The sequence below is a fragment of the Panthera uncia genome (genome assembly GCF_023721935.1).
Source record: "Panthera uncia isolate 11264 chromosome C1 unlocalized genomic scaffold, Puncia_PCG_1.0 HiC_scaffold_4, whole genome shotgun sequence".
In the NCBI taxonomy this organism is placed as follows: domain Eukaryota; kingdom Metazoa; phylum Chordata; class Mammalia; order Carnivora; family Felidae; genus Panthera; species Panthera uncia.
Window position 1 is genome coordinate 100,794,566 of NW_026057585.1, and position 12,235 is coordinate 100,806,800.

A 12,235-nucleotide genomic window follows, 5' to 3' on the forward strand; every position below is an offset into this window, starting at 1 on the left:
CTCTCTTTCTCAAAAATAAAATAAAACTTAAAAGACAAAAAAGAATCTCAAATCAGCGACGGCAGAGCATTTAACCACACGTACAGGGATCGCTTCCCTGTGCGAATCCTGGTTCTGCCATCCTTTGGTCTTGGGGACCAGCCTGAGATCCTGTGAGCTGTAAATGGGGACAATGACAGCGTGGGGGGGGGCGGCTTGTGAGGATGAGGGGGCTTGCCCCGGCGGCCCTTCCTGTCAGTCCCAGAGCCTCCCTGGGCCCTCCGGAATCCTGTCCACTCCTCCTCCACGTCTCCTTATCTCTGGAGACCCTACCTGCTCCCCTCCCAGACGCTCCTCTTCCCCTCCAGAAAGAAGTGCAGATCAAATTCCACGTCCTGCTCACCTCCTACGAGCTCATCACCATCGACCAGGCCATCCTGGGCTCCATCGAGTGGGCCTGCCTTGTGGTGGACGAGGCCCACCGGCTCAAGAACAACCAGTCCAAGGTAGGCGGTGCTGGCTGCTGGCCCCTGGAGCCACGCCTTCCACCCCGGTGGAGGGGTGGGGCGGGGAGGGGTGCCGGCTGGCCGCCCCGCTCCCCCTAACTGGCCGCCTCCTCCCCGAAGTTCTTCAGGGTCTTGAACAGCTACAAGATCGATTACAAGCTGCTGCTGACGGGGACCCCGCTTCAGAACAACCTGGAGGAGCTTTTCCACCTCCTCAACTTCCTGACTCCAGAGAGGTTCAAGTGAGTCAGGGGGTGTGGCCGGGGAGGGGGTGTGGCCGGGGAGGGGTGTGGCCGGGGAGGGGGTGTGGCCGGGGAGGCGGGCTGGCGGGCAGCCAGGGAAGACCGGTTCAGTGCGAGCTGGAGCTCAGCTTCCTTGTCAGTAAAATGGGAGCATTAGCAGCAGCCTGCCCCAAATGACCTGTGCGGGAGGGGCCGCGGCCCTGGCGTGTGCAGGGTGCTCAGTGGACGTGAGCTGCCCCGAATACCGTGACTGATCCTCGGCTCTGCCCCAGGAGACCCCCGGGGCATCCTCTGGGGCTGCTGTCCTTGCCCCCCCCATGCCCTGCCTCATTCCTTCCCCTCCACTGACACCTAAGTGACCACCTGGGTGACAGTGATGAGGGCAGAAGGCTGGGGGTGGTGGTGGATATGGGGCGAACACGGAGCCCCTGCCAGTGGGGGGGCCCCGGCCTCCTTGCCTTCACCTACCCCATTCTCCGGCTCAGAATGGGGGGTTCAGGGTGGAGGGTGCTGACTTCAGAATCAGGAGATACAGATTGGAGGGCAGGCTGGACCATACAACCTTGGGCCCCCATCAGCCTCAGTTTCCTTTTCTGTAACAGGGGTAAAAGTCCTAGAGACTTTGCTTCCAGGACAGCTTTGAGGAGAGGAAGTTATCCTATGTGGCCGAGCTACACTGGAGGGGTGGGGACACGGGCTTAGGTGGACACTGAAGGGACACTTAGGGCAGGGCTAAGGCTCCCAGGCCCACCAGCCAACCGGCCTGCCCTTGACCCTCTGGTCCCCCACCCCAATCCTGGCTTCCTCTGCAGAGGGCTTTGGCCTGTTCCAGTCCCCTGCTCCTGGCTCTGATCCTGGTTCTCTCTCGCAGCAATCTGGAGGGCTTCCTGGAGGAGTTTGCCGATATCTCCAAGGAAGACCAGATCAAAAAGCTCCATGACCTGCTGGGGCCGCACATGCTGAGGCGGCTCAAGGCCGATGTGTTCAAGAACATGCCGGCCAAGACCGAGCTGATCGTTCGCGTGGAGCTGAGCCAGATGCAGAAGTGAGTGGACGCTCCGCCCGCTGGGGCCCCGCCACAGAGCGGCCTGCCTCACGCCCCCTGGGCTTGCCTTCTCCCAGAAGGTCTGACTGAGCCTTCCAGCAACGCTTCCCCGGGTGGTGGGAAGGCTCTGCGCCCCACACCCCTGCTCCCCCCCGCCCCTCCCCCGCCCCTCCCCCGCCAACCCCTTGACTCACCTTTTGCACACGCTTCCTTCTCTGACCTCTTTCACTAGCCTGGGTTGGGGCTGCCTGAGGCTTTTCAATGTCCTCAGTAACTTGCTGGGTGACTCGGGGCCTGGGGCTTCACCCGGCAGGGCTCCTCTGGTCTCTGTAAGTGGTGCTCGGCCGGCAGCCCCGTCTCCCTGCAGAGCAGAGAGTGTCCTCTCAGAGGTCGGGGCGGCCCTGGTGTCCAGCCTGCCTTTCCTCCTCGCCCTGCTGCAGGAAGTACTACAAGTTCATCCTCACGCGGAACTTCGAGGCACTGAACTCCAAGGGGGGCGGGAACCAGGTGTCGCTGCTCAACATCATGATGGACCTGAAGAAGTGTTGCAACCACCCCTACCTCTTCCCCGTGGCTGCCGTGGTAGGTCCCCATGGCCGCCCTGTGGCCACTGTAGTGGGTGCCCGTGACCGTCACGGTAAGGGCCCGAGGCTGCCGCGGTAGGTTCCCTTTGCCCGTCGTGGTGCCTGTCCGTGGCTGCCGTGGCACCCTCAGCCCCCCAGCCCTCCCCGCACGTGTGGACTTACAGGTGATGTGGCCCCGTTACACCCAGTTTCTGAAAACTTACCTCCGTCCATTGCTCAGGCAGGCCCTCTCCTTCCCTTGACCCCTCCTTGTGCCCACAAAGCAGTGGGGGGCATCAGGGCACCCCAGGCTGATCTGGCTGTGCTCGGTTACCGGGGAGTCAGGAAGGCCTGCGTGGGGCCCCAGGTAGTCCTGAAGTGAGAGACTGGACCCGGGTCAGGCACCAGCTCCAACCCTGTGGTCTCAGGAAAGCCAGTGGTCCTGCTCTGAGCCTCAGCTTCATCTTCTACGAAATGGGACAGTAACAGCATCTGCCTGAAAGGGTGAGGGCCGAGTGAGAAAGTGCCCTCAGAGAGAGCCCGGCACGGCCGTTCTTGTCACCGTCACTACTGTTCTGGTTCTTGCTGAAACCCTCCGCGGTGTCTGCCTCCTGCCCCCAGACAGCCAGACACGTGCAGAGGGAGCCGTGGGGGGCCGTGCTGTGGGTGATCTGCCCCCCAGATCTCTCTCACCTCCCTGGCACGGCAGGGCCCTTGGGCTGACGTCCTGCCCAGCTGGGTTCAGGGCTTGGCCTTGCCAGGATGCGCCCTACCGTGACCACAGAGACCAGGCATAATTCCTTCTGGGAAGGCCGGGTTAGCTTAAGACCCTGTCATCGCCTGTTGGCTGATGTCCCCGGTGTCCTGGTGGAGTGCCAGCAGGGGGAGACGGAGGGCTCTGCCTGGGAGTGCCGTGTGCCCGGAGGGGCCCCGTGGGATGAGTGGCCTGTCTGCCCGGTCCGACCCGGGAAGCCCCCCAATGCCCCACCTTCTGCCGTGTCTACAGGAGGCCCCCGTCTTGCCCAATGGCTCCTATGACGGCAGCTCCCTGGTCAAGTCCTCGGGCAAGCTCATGCTGCTACAGAAGATGCTCAAGAAACTGAGGGATGAAGGGCACCGCGTGCTCATTTTCTCCCAGGTGAGCTGACCTCCCTGCTTCCCCCCCGCAGCCCCCACTCCACATCCTGCGGAGGGCACCCCTGCCAGCTGAGGGCGCCGCCTGCCGGTGGCCCTCCAGGCCTGGTGCTCTTTCCCGGTGGACTGCACGTCAGAGGTTGTTCGTGTGCGCCCTGGCCGGGCACAGCCCAGAAAGCTGGCTGGGTGCCAAGCTCCAGGAGCTCAGGGCATGTTGGCCATAAAGCCCAGCGTCTTCCCCACCACCTGCCCCTTCTGGCCTGCCCACCCCACCCCCCCCCAACCTCCGAAGCAGCGGAGCCTTCCCCGGTGTCCAGGCTGGGATGACAGCCCCTGGCCCTCACCCCTGCAGCCTGACTTGTCACAGGCGGGCCCTGAGGCTGGTTTGGGCAGAGCCTGTGCGGGGGCAGCTCTTCCTGAAATGGCACTTGTACCACTGCCTCTTGGGTGGTCAGAGGCAGGCTGTGCAGCCTCGGGGGTCTGCTGGTCTGTGCACCCCTTGTTCCCTCACCCCTCTGGTTGCATCTGCCCTCTGTCAGGCTCTGTGGGAGGCACGGGGCCAGTCCCTGTCCTTGAGACACGCCCAGTCTAGTGTGGGAGACGGATGTGGGCAACGGACGTAAAGAGACATTTAGTTCCGGGGTCGTCTCTGTAATGGGAGTCAGCAATGGTCCTGCGGGTCCTGGTGCTAAAAATGCTCCTGTATTTTGGGACTGAGCCAGGCCCCTTGCTCAAAGCCAGAGAGGAGGATGTGGCTCTTCTGTGTACTGAAGTCAGCTGGTGACTGCGGCTCCTGCCTGCAGCCCCGACCCCACCATGGGCCCGCAGGAGGCCCAGAGACGTTGGGGAAATCTGACCAAGCCTGGCACTGTGGACTGGCTTAGAGATTGGACCCACAATGCCCCCAACCCCCTGCCAACATAAGATATGATTCTGAGACCAAAGAGAAGGGACTGCGCAACTCCTAGAAATGTGCACAGAGGGAAAGGGACGGAGACAGAGCACCTAAAACGGGCCCACAAACCCCACTTCCAAACCTCATGACAAAACCGGATATTAGGACATCCCACAAAACAGTACGTACACTCCAAATGAAACGAATAATAGAAAAGCCTGAAAAAGACTTCAGACAAGCATGTTTAGGATCCCCCAAATTAATGGAGTAACAACCCATAAATCAAGAAGAAATCAGTTAAGCACAAGCAGGAAGAAATGAAACAAGAATAATTGGATAGGAAACGGGTCTGCATGGAACTAAAATAAAACATTTCAACACCTTGGATAAACTCTCAGCACTGGTGAGGGCAATGCTGATGAATGGGACCTGGTGCTGAGAATCTCCCCAGAATGGAGCAGAGAGACACAAAAATCAGAAAGAAGAAAGTGCACGAAGGACACCTTGAGAGGCTCCAATAATCATCTAACAGGAGTTGCAGAGGAAGAAATAGAGAAAATGGCGAAGAAGCTGGATTCCGTGAGAGTTTGCAGACCTGGGGAAAGACGTGAGGTCTCAGATCTGAAACGTACTCTGGAGTACCAAGCAGGATAAATATAAAGAAACGAATCCCTAGGCACCTCACAGGGAAATCACAGCACTTCAGACCTAGTACCTACAAAGGAATGATGATCAGACTGTCCTTAGGCTTCTCATCGGCAACAACAGGTGGCAGGAGGCAATCGTAAAATCTTCAGTATCCTGCGGGAATGGATCATTTTATATCCAGCTCAACTATCTCTCAAGAATGAAGGGAGATACACGGGGTAATGGGAGCCCAGAAGGGACTGCTTTTCTCTTCTTATAGGGAGCAGTGAAATCAGGGAAAACCTCACAGAAGAGGTGCTGTTTGAGTTTCCTAGGCAGTAAGGGGGTGGGCTTTCCAGGAGGAGAGGCCAGGTCATTTGGGGTAGCTGAGGGTATGATGGAAGCATTGAGACATGAAGCCCATATAGACTGCACTAAGTCTTGCCAGCCTGGAATGCCAGGGTGAGGAGCTGAGATTTTGTGCTGTTAGGTAAGGGCAGGGCTGCTCAGAGCTGTGCTTTAGACAGATGGCTGTGGGGCTGGTGTGGGTGATGCAGTGACTCTGGGGGTCAAGGCTGGAGGCTGCATTCTTCTCCAGAGAGCCCTGAGTCAGGTCTGCCTGGGTCCCACCTCTCTCCCCACTCAACAGGCAGCTCTGTCTTCCCCAAACTCATGGGGACCATGCCCGTGGCCCCATGGGGCTCCTTGCTCTGGGGCAGCCCCTCAGGCATATCATGTCCCCTGCAGATGACGAAGATGTTGGACCTTCTGGAGGACTTCCTGGAGTATGAGGGCTACAAGTATGAGCGGATTGATGGTGGCATCACTGGGGGCCTCCGACAAGAGGCGATCGACAGATTCAACGGTACCCTGCCTTACCCATGCATTCTTGACTGGGATCCTATATCTGCCCTTCCTCCCAGGCTGGGGTCTCAGCCAGGCCACCCAACTGATGTTCAGATTAGTTTCCCCTCATGTGGCTGCAGAAAGCAGATTGGTGTCTAAGTCCTAACAGCTGTCCCTTTTTTTTTTTTTTCAACGTTTTTTATTTATTTTTGGGACAGAGAGAGACAGAGCATGAACGGGGGAGGGGCAGAGAGAGAGGGAGACACAGAATCGGAAACAGGCTCCAGGCTCCGAGCCATCAGCCCAGAGCCTGACGCGGGGCTCGAACTCACGGACCGCGAGATCGTGACCTGGCTGAAGTCGGACGCTTAACCGACTGCGCCACCCAGGCGCCCCACAGCTGTCCCTTTTAAATGCTAAAAGGAATGAATTCCACGGAACCTCTGGGGGCTGCCTGGGGTGCTGAGGGCCCAGTAGGGAACACCTGCTTGGAACTGAGACCCAGACCAGGAGAAAGAGAGGAAATTACCACCTCTGTTACTAAATGAAGCTGGGGCTGAGGGTCTGGGCGGCACCTGTGGGCTTCTGATACCCCAGATAAGCCACCGGTTACCAGCAGTGTGGGACAGAAGCTGCCACCCTCAAACAGACCGCGGGAGGGGTGGAGCTGAGCGCCTGCTCCCTGCGGGCTGCTTCCTAGCGACAGGAAGAAGCAGAGCCCTACGCATCCAAACTCAGTGTACTCTCTTCCTGGCCCGGGAAGGAGAGACCAGAGCTTGCTGGGCAGTGAAGGAGACCTCCGGAGTGGGGGAGAGGTCAGGTGACCCAGTGCCCCTGTGTAGTGGCAAGGTTTGCAGCAGTGATGATGAGCTGTTTCCCTGGGGCTTGTGGCTTTCTGCTGGCCTCCACCCTCAGAACAGGGCTGGGGCCCCACTGCCCGATCGCCCAGGGGAGGGGTTCCTGTTGTCCACTCGTGTTTGAGGTGAAGCGAGTCCAGAGTTGCAAGATCTAGACGGAGGTGGGAGCGGCCGAGGCCCCGGGAGGATCGGGAACCTGTTTGCAGCTCTCGCGGGCGCACAGGTCAGACCCCGTCACTTACGAAGGGCTCAGGTGGGCCTGAGAACCAGCTGTCCTGCGACAGTGGGAGCTGCCCGGTGGGGTGGCCGCGGCCCTGTAGTTTGGTCTTTGCTCATCTAGGCTTTGAACATAACTTCCTTCTCTCTCTGGCTCCCTCCTGTAGAGTCAGGACTCAGAGCACAGCTGGGGGCTGAGTGGGGCTCAAGGGGGCTGCTCTGTCCCCACCCTGGGCCCTGGGCCTCCTCAGGCTTACCCTGAACACAGCTGCGGCTGATGTCATCTGCGATGGGGCCATGGTGTCCCAGCACCCCCCTCCCCCTCTCCCGTCCTCTGCAGCCCTCCTATCTGCTGTCCACCCGTGCCCACCCTCACCTCTCTGGGCAGCCCCTCACTGACCCCACTGGGCACCTGCCTCTCTTCCTCAGCCCCCGGGGCCCAGCAGTTCTGCTTCCTCCTCTCGACCCGGGCGGGTGGCCTGGGCATCAACCTGGCTACAGCAGACACGGTCATCATCTACGACTCGGACTGGAATCCACACAACGACATCCAGGTCTGTGGCCCTGACACCGTAACCCTGTCAGAGAGCCCCCTTGCCACCACTGGTTCTGTGGGCTTTCCACCCCTCCCCCTCAGACTGTGTGTCCGGGTGTCACCTCCCCCTGGGCCACCCTCATGGAATCCCAGCCCCAAGAGGGGACCTGGGAGGTGAGTGGAGGCTATGCCCTGCCCCTCCAGCTTCCTCCCTATACAAAAGAGGAAATGCCCAGAGAGGGCAGGCAATGTGCCCAAGGACACACAGCAGTCTGTGTGGCCGACAACCCTTAGTCTGTCCCATCACTCTTAGGATCAAGCCCATGGGGGGAGTCAAAAGGAGGGAGTCCTGGGACCCAGACGGGGGGCAGTTTGGGGGGGGAACCAAGGAAATACTGGGGGGACAAGCCTGTGGGAGAAGAGATGGAGGAGGGGCAAGCAGGGTTGGTGAGGAAGGACAGAAGGGCTGAGGGGGTAGGGGTGTGGGAACTAAGACACATGCTCTTGTCCCTGGCCACCTGGGGCAGGGATGGACACACTGAGTACATACTGTTAGGGGCACACACAAGCTCATGTCTCACGCACACGTGTGTGCGCCCACGCAGAGTCACCCACACAGATAGTCACGCTAGGGTCGCCTCACGCAGACGCCTGATGCACAGAGCCTCGGGCACGTCCTCATACCACTGGGCAGCTTCCTGGCCTTGCTGCCCTCCCAGGGTGGCCGAGTGTCTCCAACAGGAGCTCCTGCGGTCACGAGCGGCTCGCTTCAAGGGAGGTGCCACCCCACCTCCCCAGGACTGCCGTCAGAGCCCCGTGTGGCTTTCTCGGGGGCACACACTGGCTCCGCCGCCCCTGCACACACCCCTGCCCACCTGCAGTTATGCCTAGTTCCACCTGTGCGGGCGCCCAGCCCCGCCCGAGACCACCCACGGTCAGGAAGCCAGCACAGCCCCATGCAGAACACGCCCCTGAGCACGCGTGCACGCCCCTCCCACCTCGCGGCGCCCGGCCCTGTGGTCCGCCCCCCCCCCACCCCCCACCCCGCACTGAGCTGCAGCTTGCCCCCAGGCCTTCAGCCGCGCCCACCGCATCGGACAGAACAAGAAGGTAATGATCTACCGCTTTGTGACTCGGGCCTCGGTGGAGGAGCGCATCACGCAGGTGGCCAAGCGCAAGATGATGCTCACCCACCTGGTGGTGCGGCCTGGCCTCGGCTCCAAGTCTGGCTCCATGACCAAGCAGGAGCTGGACGACATCCTCAAGTTCGGCACCGAGGAGCTCTTCAAGGACGACGTGGAGGGTGGGCGTCTAGGGCGGCTAGTGGGCGGGGGTGACGCTCCATCCGTCCCCGGGGCCCACAGCCTTTCTCCTCTGCCCCTGTCTCTTGGCCACGGAGGGTAGGGCCAGGGCGGCGTCTCTAGGCACCGGGGCTAGGGGTTGCCCCCCAGCCCTGCAACCCCTCTGACTCTGTCCTACAGGCATGATGTCTCAGGGCCAGAGGCCTGTCACGCCCATCCCGGATGTCCAGTCCTCTAAAGGGGGAGCCCTGGCTGCCAGCGCCAAGAAAAAGCATGGCAGTACCCCGCCAGGTAGGGGCTAAGTCAGCCTAGCTCCCAGCTCCTCTTGTGTTTCGAGGGGCTGTCACCCGAGAGGAAGGGTTTCGCCCCGCCCCGCCACCCCTTTCTGTGTTTTGTCGGGCTCCCGTGCTCGCCCCCACTGGCCCCTCACTTGGGGGCCCGCGGACTGTCCGGTGAGCAGGCAGCCGGGCTGATGCGGTGCAGGTTCCGCTCTCTGATCACCATGCCCCTCTGCTGCCGCCCCTGCTGGAGGCTGGGAAGGGCCATGGTCGGGAGTCTGTTCCTGTGGGGTCCCCACACTTGGACCTGGGCACCCCATCTGTCCCTTCACTCTGCACCCTGTCTGCTCCCAGGCGACAACAAGGACGTGGAGGACAGCAGTGTGATCCACTATGACGATGCGGCCATCTCCAAGCTGCTGGACAGAAATCAGGACGCCACGGACGACACGGAGCTGCAGAATATGAACGAATACCTGAGCTCCTTCAAGGTGGCGCAGTACGTGGTGCGCGAGGAGGATGGCGTGGTAAGCCCGCGGCCCCGCCCCCATCGACCCCGCCCCCATCGGCCCCGCCCCCATCGGCCCCGCCCCCATCGGCCCCGCCCCCGCCGGCGGCCCTTCTCCTCTCACAGCAAACTTAACCCTGGGTCTCTCCTGGGTGGGGTCTCCGCTTCCTCCTTCTCCGCTTCCTCCTCAACTCCCATCACCCTCCATGCAGACCCTGGGTGCTAATTATCCTTCAGGAAACCAGGAGCCTCCTGAGGGCAAGGCTGGGGCTTATTCACTTCTGTACCCCAGTGCCTGGCACACGGCCAGGAAATACTTTTGGGGTGAATGAATGAATGAATGAACGAACGAACGAATGAAAGACTGTGTCAGGGGCAGGAGGAAGACCTGTTGGGGCTGGGGTGATCAAGGTGGCTTCCTGGAGTAGGCAGGCTTTCCGATTCATCTGGGGCTCTTGGAGGGTGAGGGGTGGCGGAGGCCGCTGGGAGGCTCCCGGGGGTAGCTGTTGGCCCCACCTCCGAGCATCCGGGGCCTGCGCCTGCGGGGCCTGCCCTCATGGGCCCTGCGCCTGTGTCCAGGAGGAGGTGGAGCGGGAGATCATCAAGCAGGAGGAGAACGTGGACCCCGACTACTGGGAGAAGCTGCTTCGGCACCACTACGAGCAGCAGCAGGAGGACCTGGCCCGCAATCTGGGCAAAGGCAAGCGCATCCGCAAGCAGGTCAACTACAACGACGCCTCCCAGGAGGACCAGGGTGCGTGGCCCCGGGCGGGCAAGAAGCCCGTGGGCGCGGAGAGTGCGGGCGGTCAGAGGGCTGGCTGGGAGGTGGGGGGGGGGGGGGGGGGCTGGGAGAAGGGGGGGGGGGGGCGGGGGTGGGTGCCGGCTGTTTGGGGAGCTTGGTGGCTAGGGTCCAGTGACCTCACCACTGCTCCTGGTGTGGCCTTGGGGAAGCCTCAGTTTCCGCATCTGTGAGAGAGGGATGATGATGGTGTCATGCCTTAGGATACAGTGCAGGGCTGTTGGGGTTCAGTGAGCTCCCAGGAAGTACACCGTGCTCCTTTCGTTGTCCCTCACCCCTGGGCTGGGTTTTGGGGGCTTGGCATGGCCCTGGGCGTGGGGGGGTCTCACTCTGTGCCTCTGCACGTGGCCCCTCACAGAGTGGCAGGACGAGCTCTCGGATAACCAGTCCGAATATTCCATCGGCTCCGAGGACGAGGACGAGGACTTTGAGGAAAGGCCAGAAGGGCAGAGTGAGTCTCAGGACTGGTGACCCTGGACTGGGGCCCAGACACGTGTCAGGGAGCTGCCGGTCAGCCTGGGGTCCCCTGGGGACGCCAGGACAGTCGTCCATCCTTTGGAGGATGTCCTGAGGGGTTCTGCTGTCCTGGGGTGAGTTGCTGGAAGGGATGCGGGGGGTCGGGGCACCCCGGGCTCCGGTGAGGTGTCGTGGTGGGTCTGCTTCCCAGGTGGACGGCGACAATCCAGGAGGCAGCTGAAAAGCGACAGGGACAAGCCCCTGCCACCTCTTCTCGCCCGTGTGGGTGGCAATATCGAGGTGGGGCCCGCCTGCACCCCACTTTCCCAGCTCCCCTTCCCCCCCCTCAGAACAAAGAGCTCATCCCTGCTGCACCTCTGGGGGTGTAGAGTAGGGATAGAGGCGGGGGGGAGGGGCGAGGGGCCTGCCCAGCGTCACAGCCAAGTAGAGGTGGGGCCAGGACAGACCCCTGGGTCTCCGGGTCCTGCCTCCTCTGTGTTTCTCCCAGCTTCTCCCCTCCGTCTGCCTCTCTGCCCATCCCTGAGTTCTCTGCTCCTCCGCCCCACTCCCCGCCTGCCCAGGTGCTGGGCTTCAACGCCCGGCAGCGGAAGGCCTTTCTGAACGCCATCATGCGCTGGGGCATGCCCCCCCAGGACGCCTTCAACTCCCACTGGCTGGTGCGGGACCTTCGAGGGAAGAGCGAGAAGGAGTTTAGGTAAAGGGGCTGAGGTGGTGGCCCGGGGCGTGGCTGCCCACCCCAGAGCGGGCAGGCTCCACTGAGGGCACCTGCCCACCGGGCCGTGTTTGTGGATTCCTGTTGTCTGGCCTTTGGGTGGGCAGGGCTCAGGTGCAGAAAACCCTGAGCAGCCGCCTCTGCTAGACCTGATCCAGGGCAAGGGCTGTCATGGGGGGGGCTCCCTTCTGGGCCCCCCGCCCCCGGTCCTTCCCTCGGGGCCTGACCCAGCAGGCCGGACTGGGAGGCAGTTGATGGATGATGGCTCCAGCCAGGGGGTTACCTGGGGGGTCCTGCCAGCCCTCTCAGAGGGTCCTTGCTGGCCCCTCACTCCCTGAGCCCCAGTCCCCCCCACCCCAGAGCCTATGTGTCCCTCTTCATGCGGCACCTGTGTGAGCCGGGGGCTGACGGTGCAGAGACCTTCGCGGACGGCGTGCCCCGTGAGGGCCTCTCGAGGCAGCACGTGCTTACCCGCATCGGGGTCATGTCACTAGTTAGGAAGAAGGTGGGTGAGTAAGCCTTGCCTGGGCCTTTCCCGGCGGCCCCCCCATGGCCCTTGTGTGCCCTCTGGGGGTCAGCGGGCAGAGGGCAAGTGCCTGGCTCCGGGCACTGAGTCAGGCTAGAGGGACACCTCTAAATGCCTCTCTGGGCGGGGGTGGGGAGGCTGGAGGTGGGGACGGTAGGTCAAGGGGCAGAGCACACACTGGGGTGGGGG

General features: G+C 61.8%; 1 protein-coding gene across 1 annotated transcript in view; it reads left to right on the forward strand.

Moving 5' to 3' along the window:
* Positions 1 to 12,235, forward strand: part of CHD5 (chromodomain helicase DNA binding protein 5) — a 56,507-nt gene that overhangs the window by 28,283 nt on the left and 15,989 nt on the right. Inside the window, 15 exon segments of the mRNA XM_049618199.1 lie at positions 348 to 485; positions 606 to 727; positions 1,599 to 1,772; positions 2,213 to 2,354; positions 3,342 to 3,473; positions 5,739 to 5,856; positions 7,340 to 7,464; positions 8,517 to 8,748; positions 8,927 to 9,037; positions 9,379 to 9,551; positions 10,112 to 10,286; positions 10,690 to 10,782; positions 10,999 to 11,087; positions 11,369 to 11,502; positions 11,881 to 12,025. Coding sequence (XP_049474156.1) covers positions 348 to 485; positions 606 to 727; positions 1,599 to 1,772; positions 2,213 to 2,354; positions 3,342 to 3,473; positions 5,739 to 5,856; positions 7,340 to 7,464; positions 8,517 to 8,748; positions 8,927 to 9,037; positions 9,379 to 9,551; positions 10,112 to 10,286; positions 10,690 to 10,782; positions 10,999 to 11,087; positions 11,369 to 11,502; positions 11,881 to 12,025 — 2,103 coding nt within the window.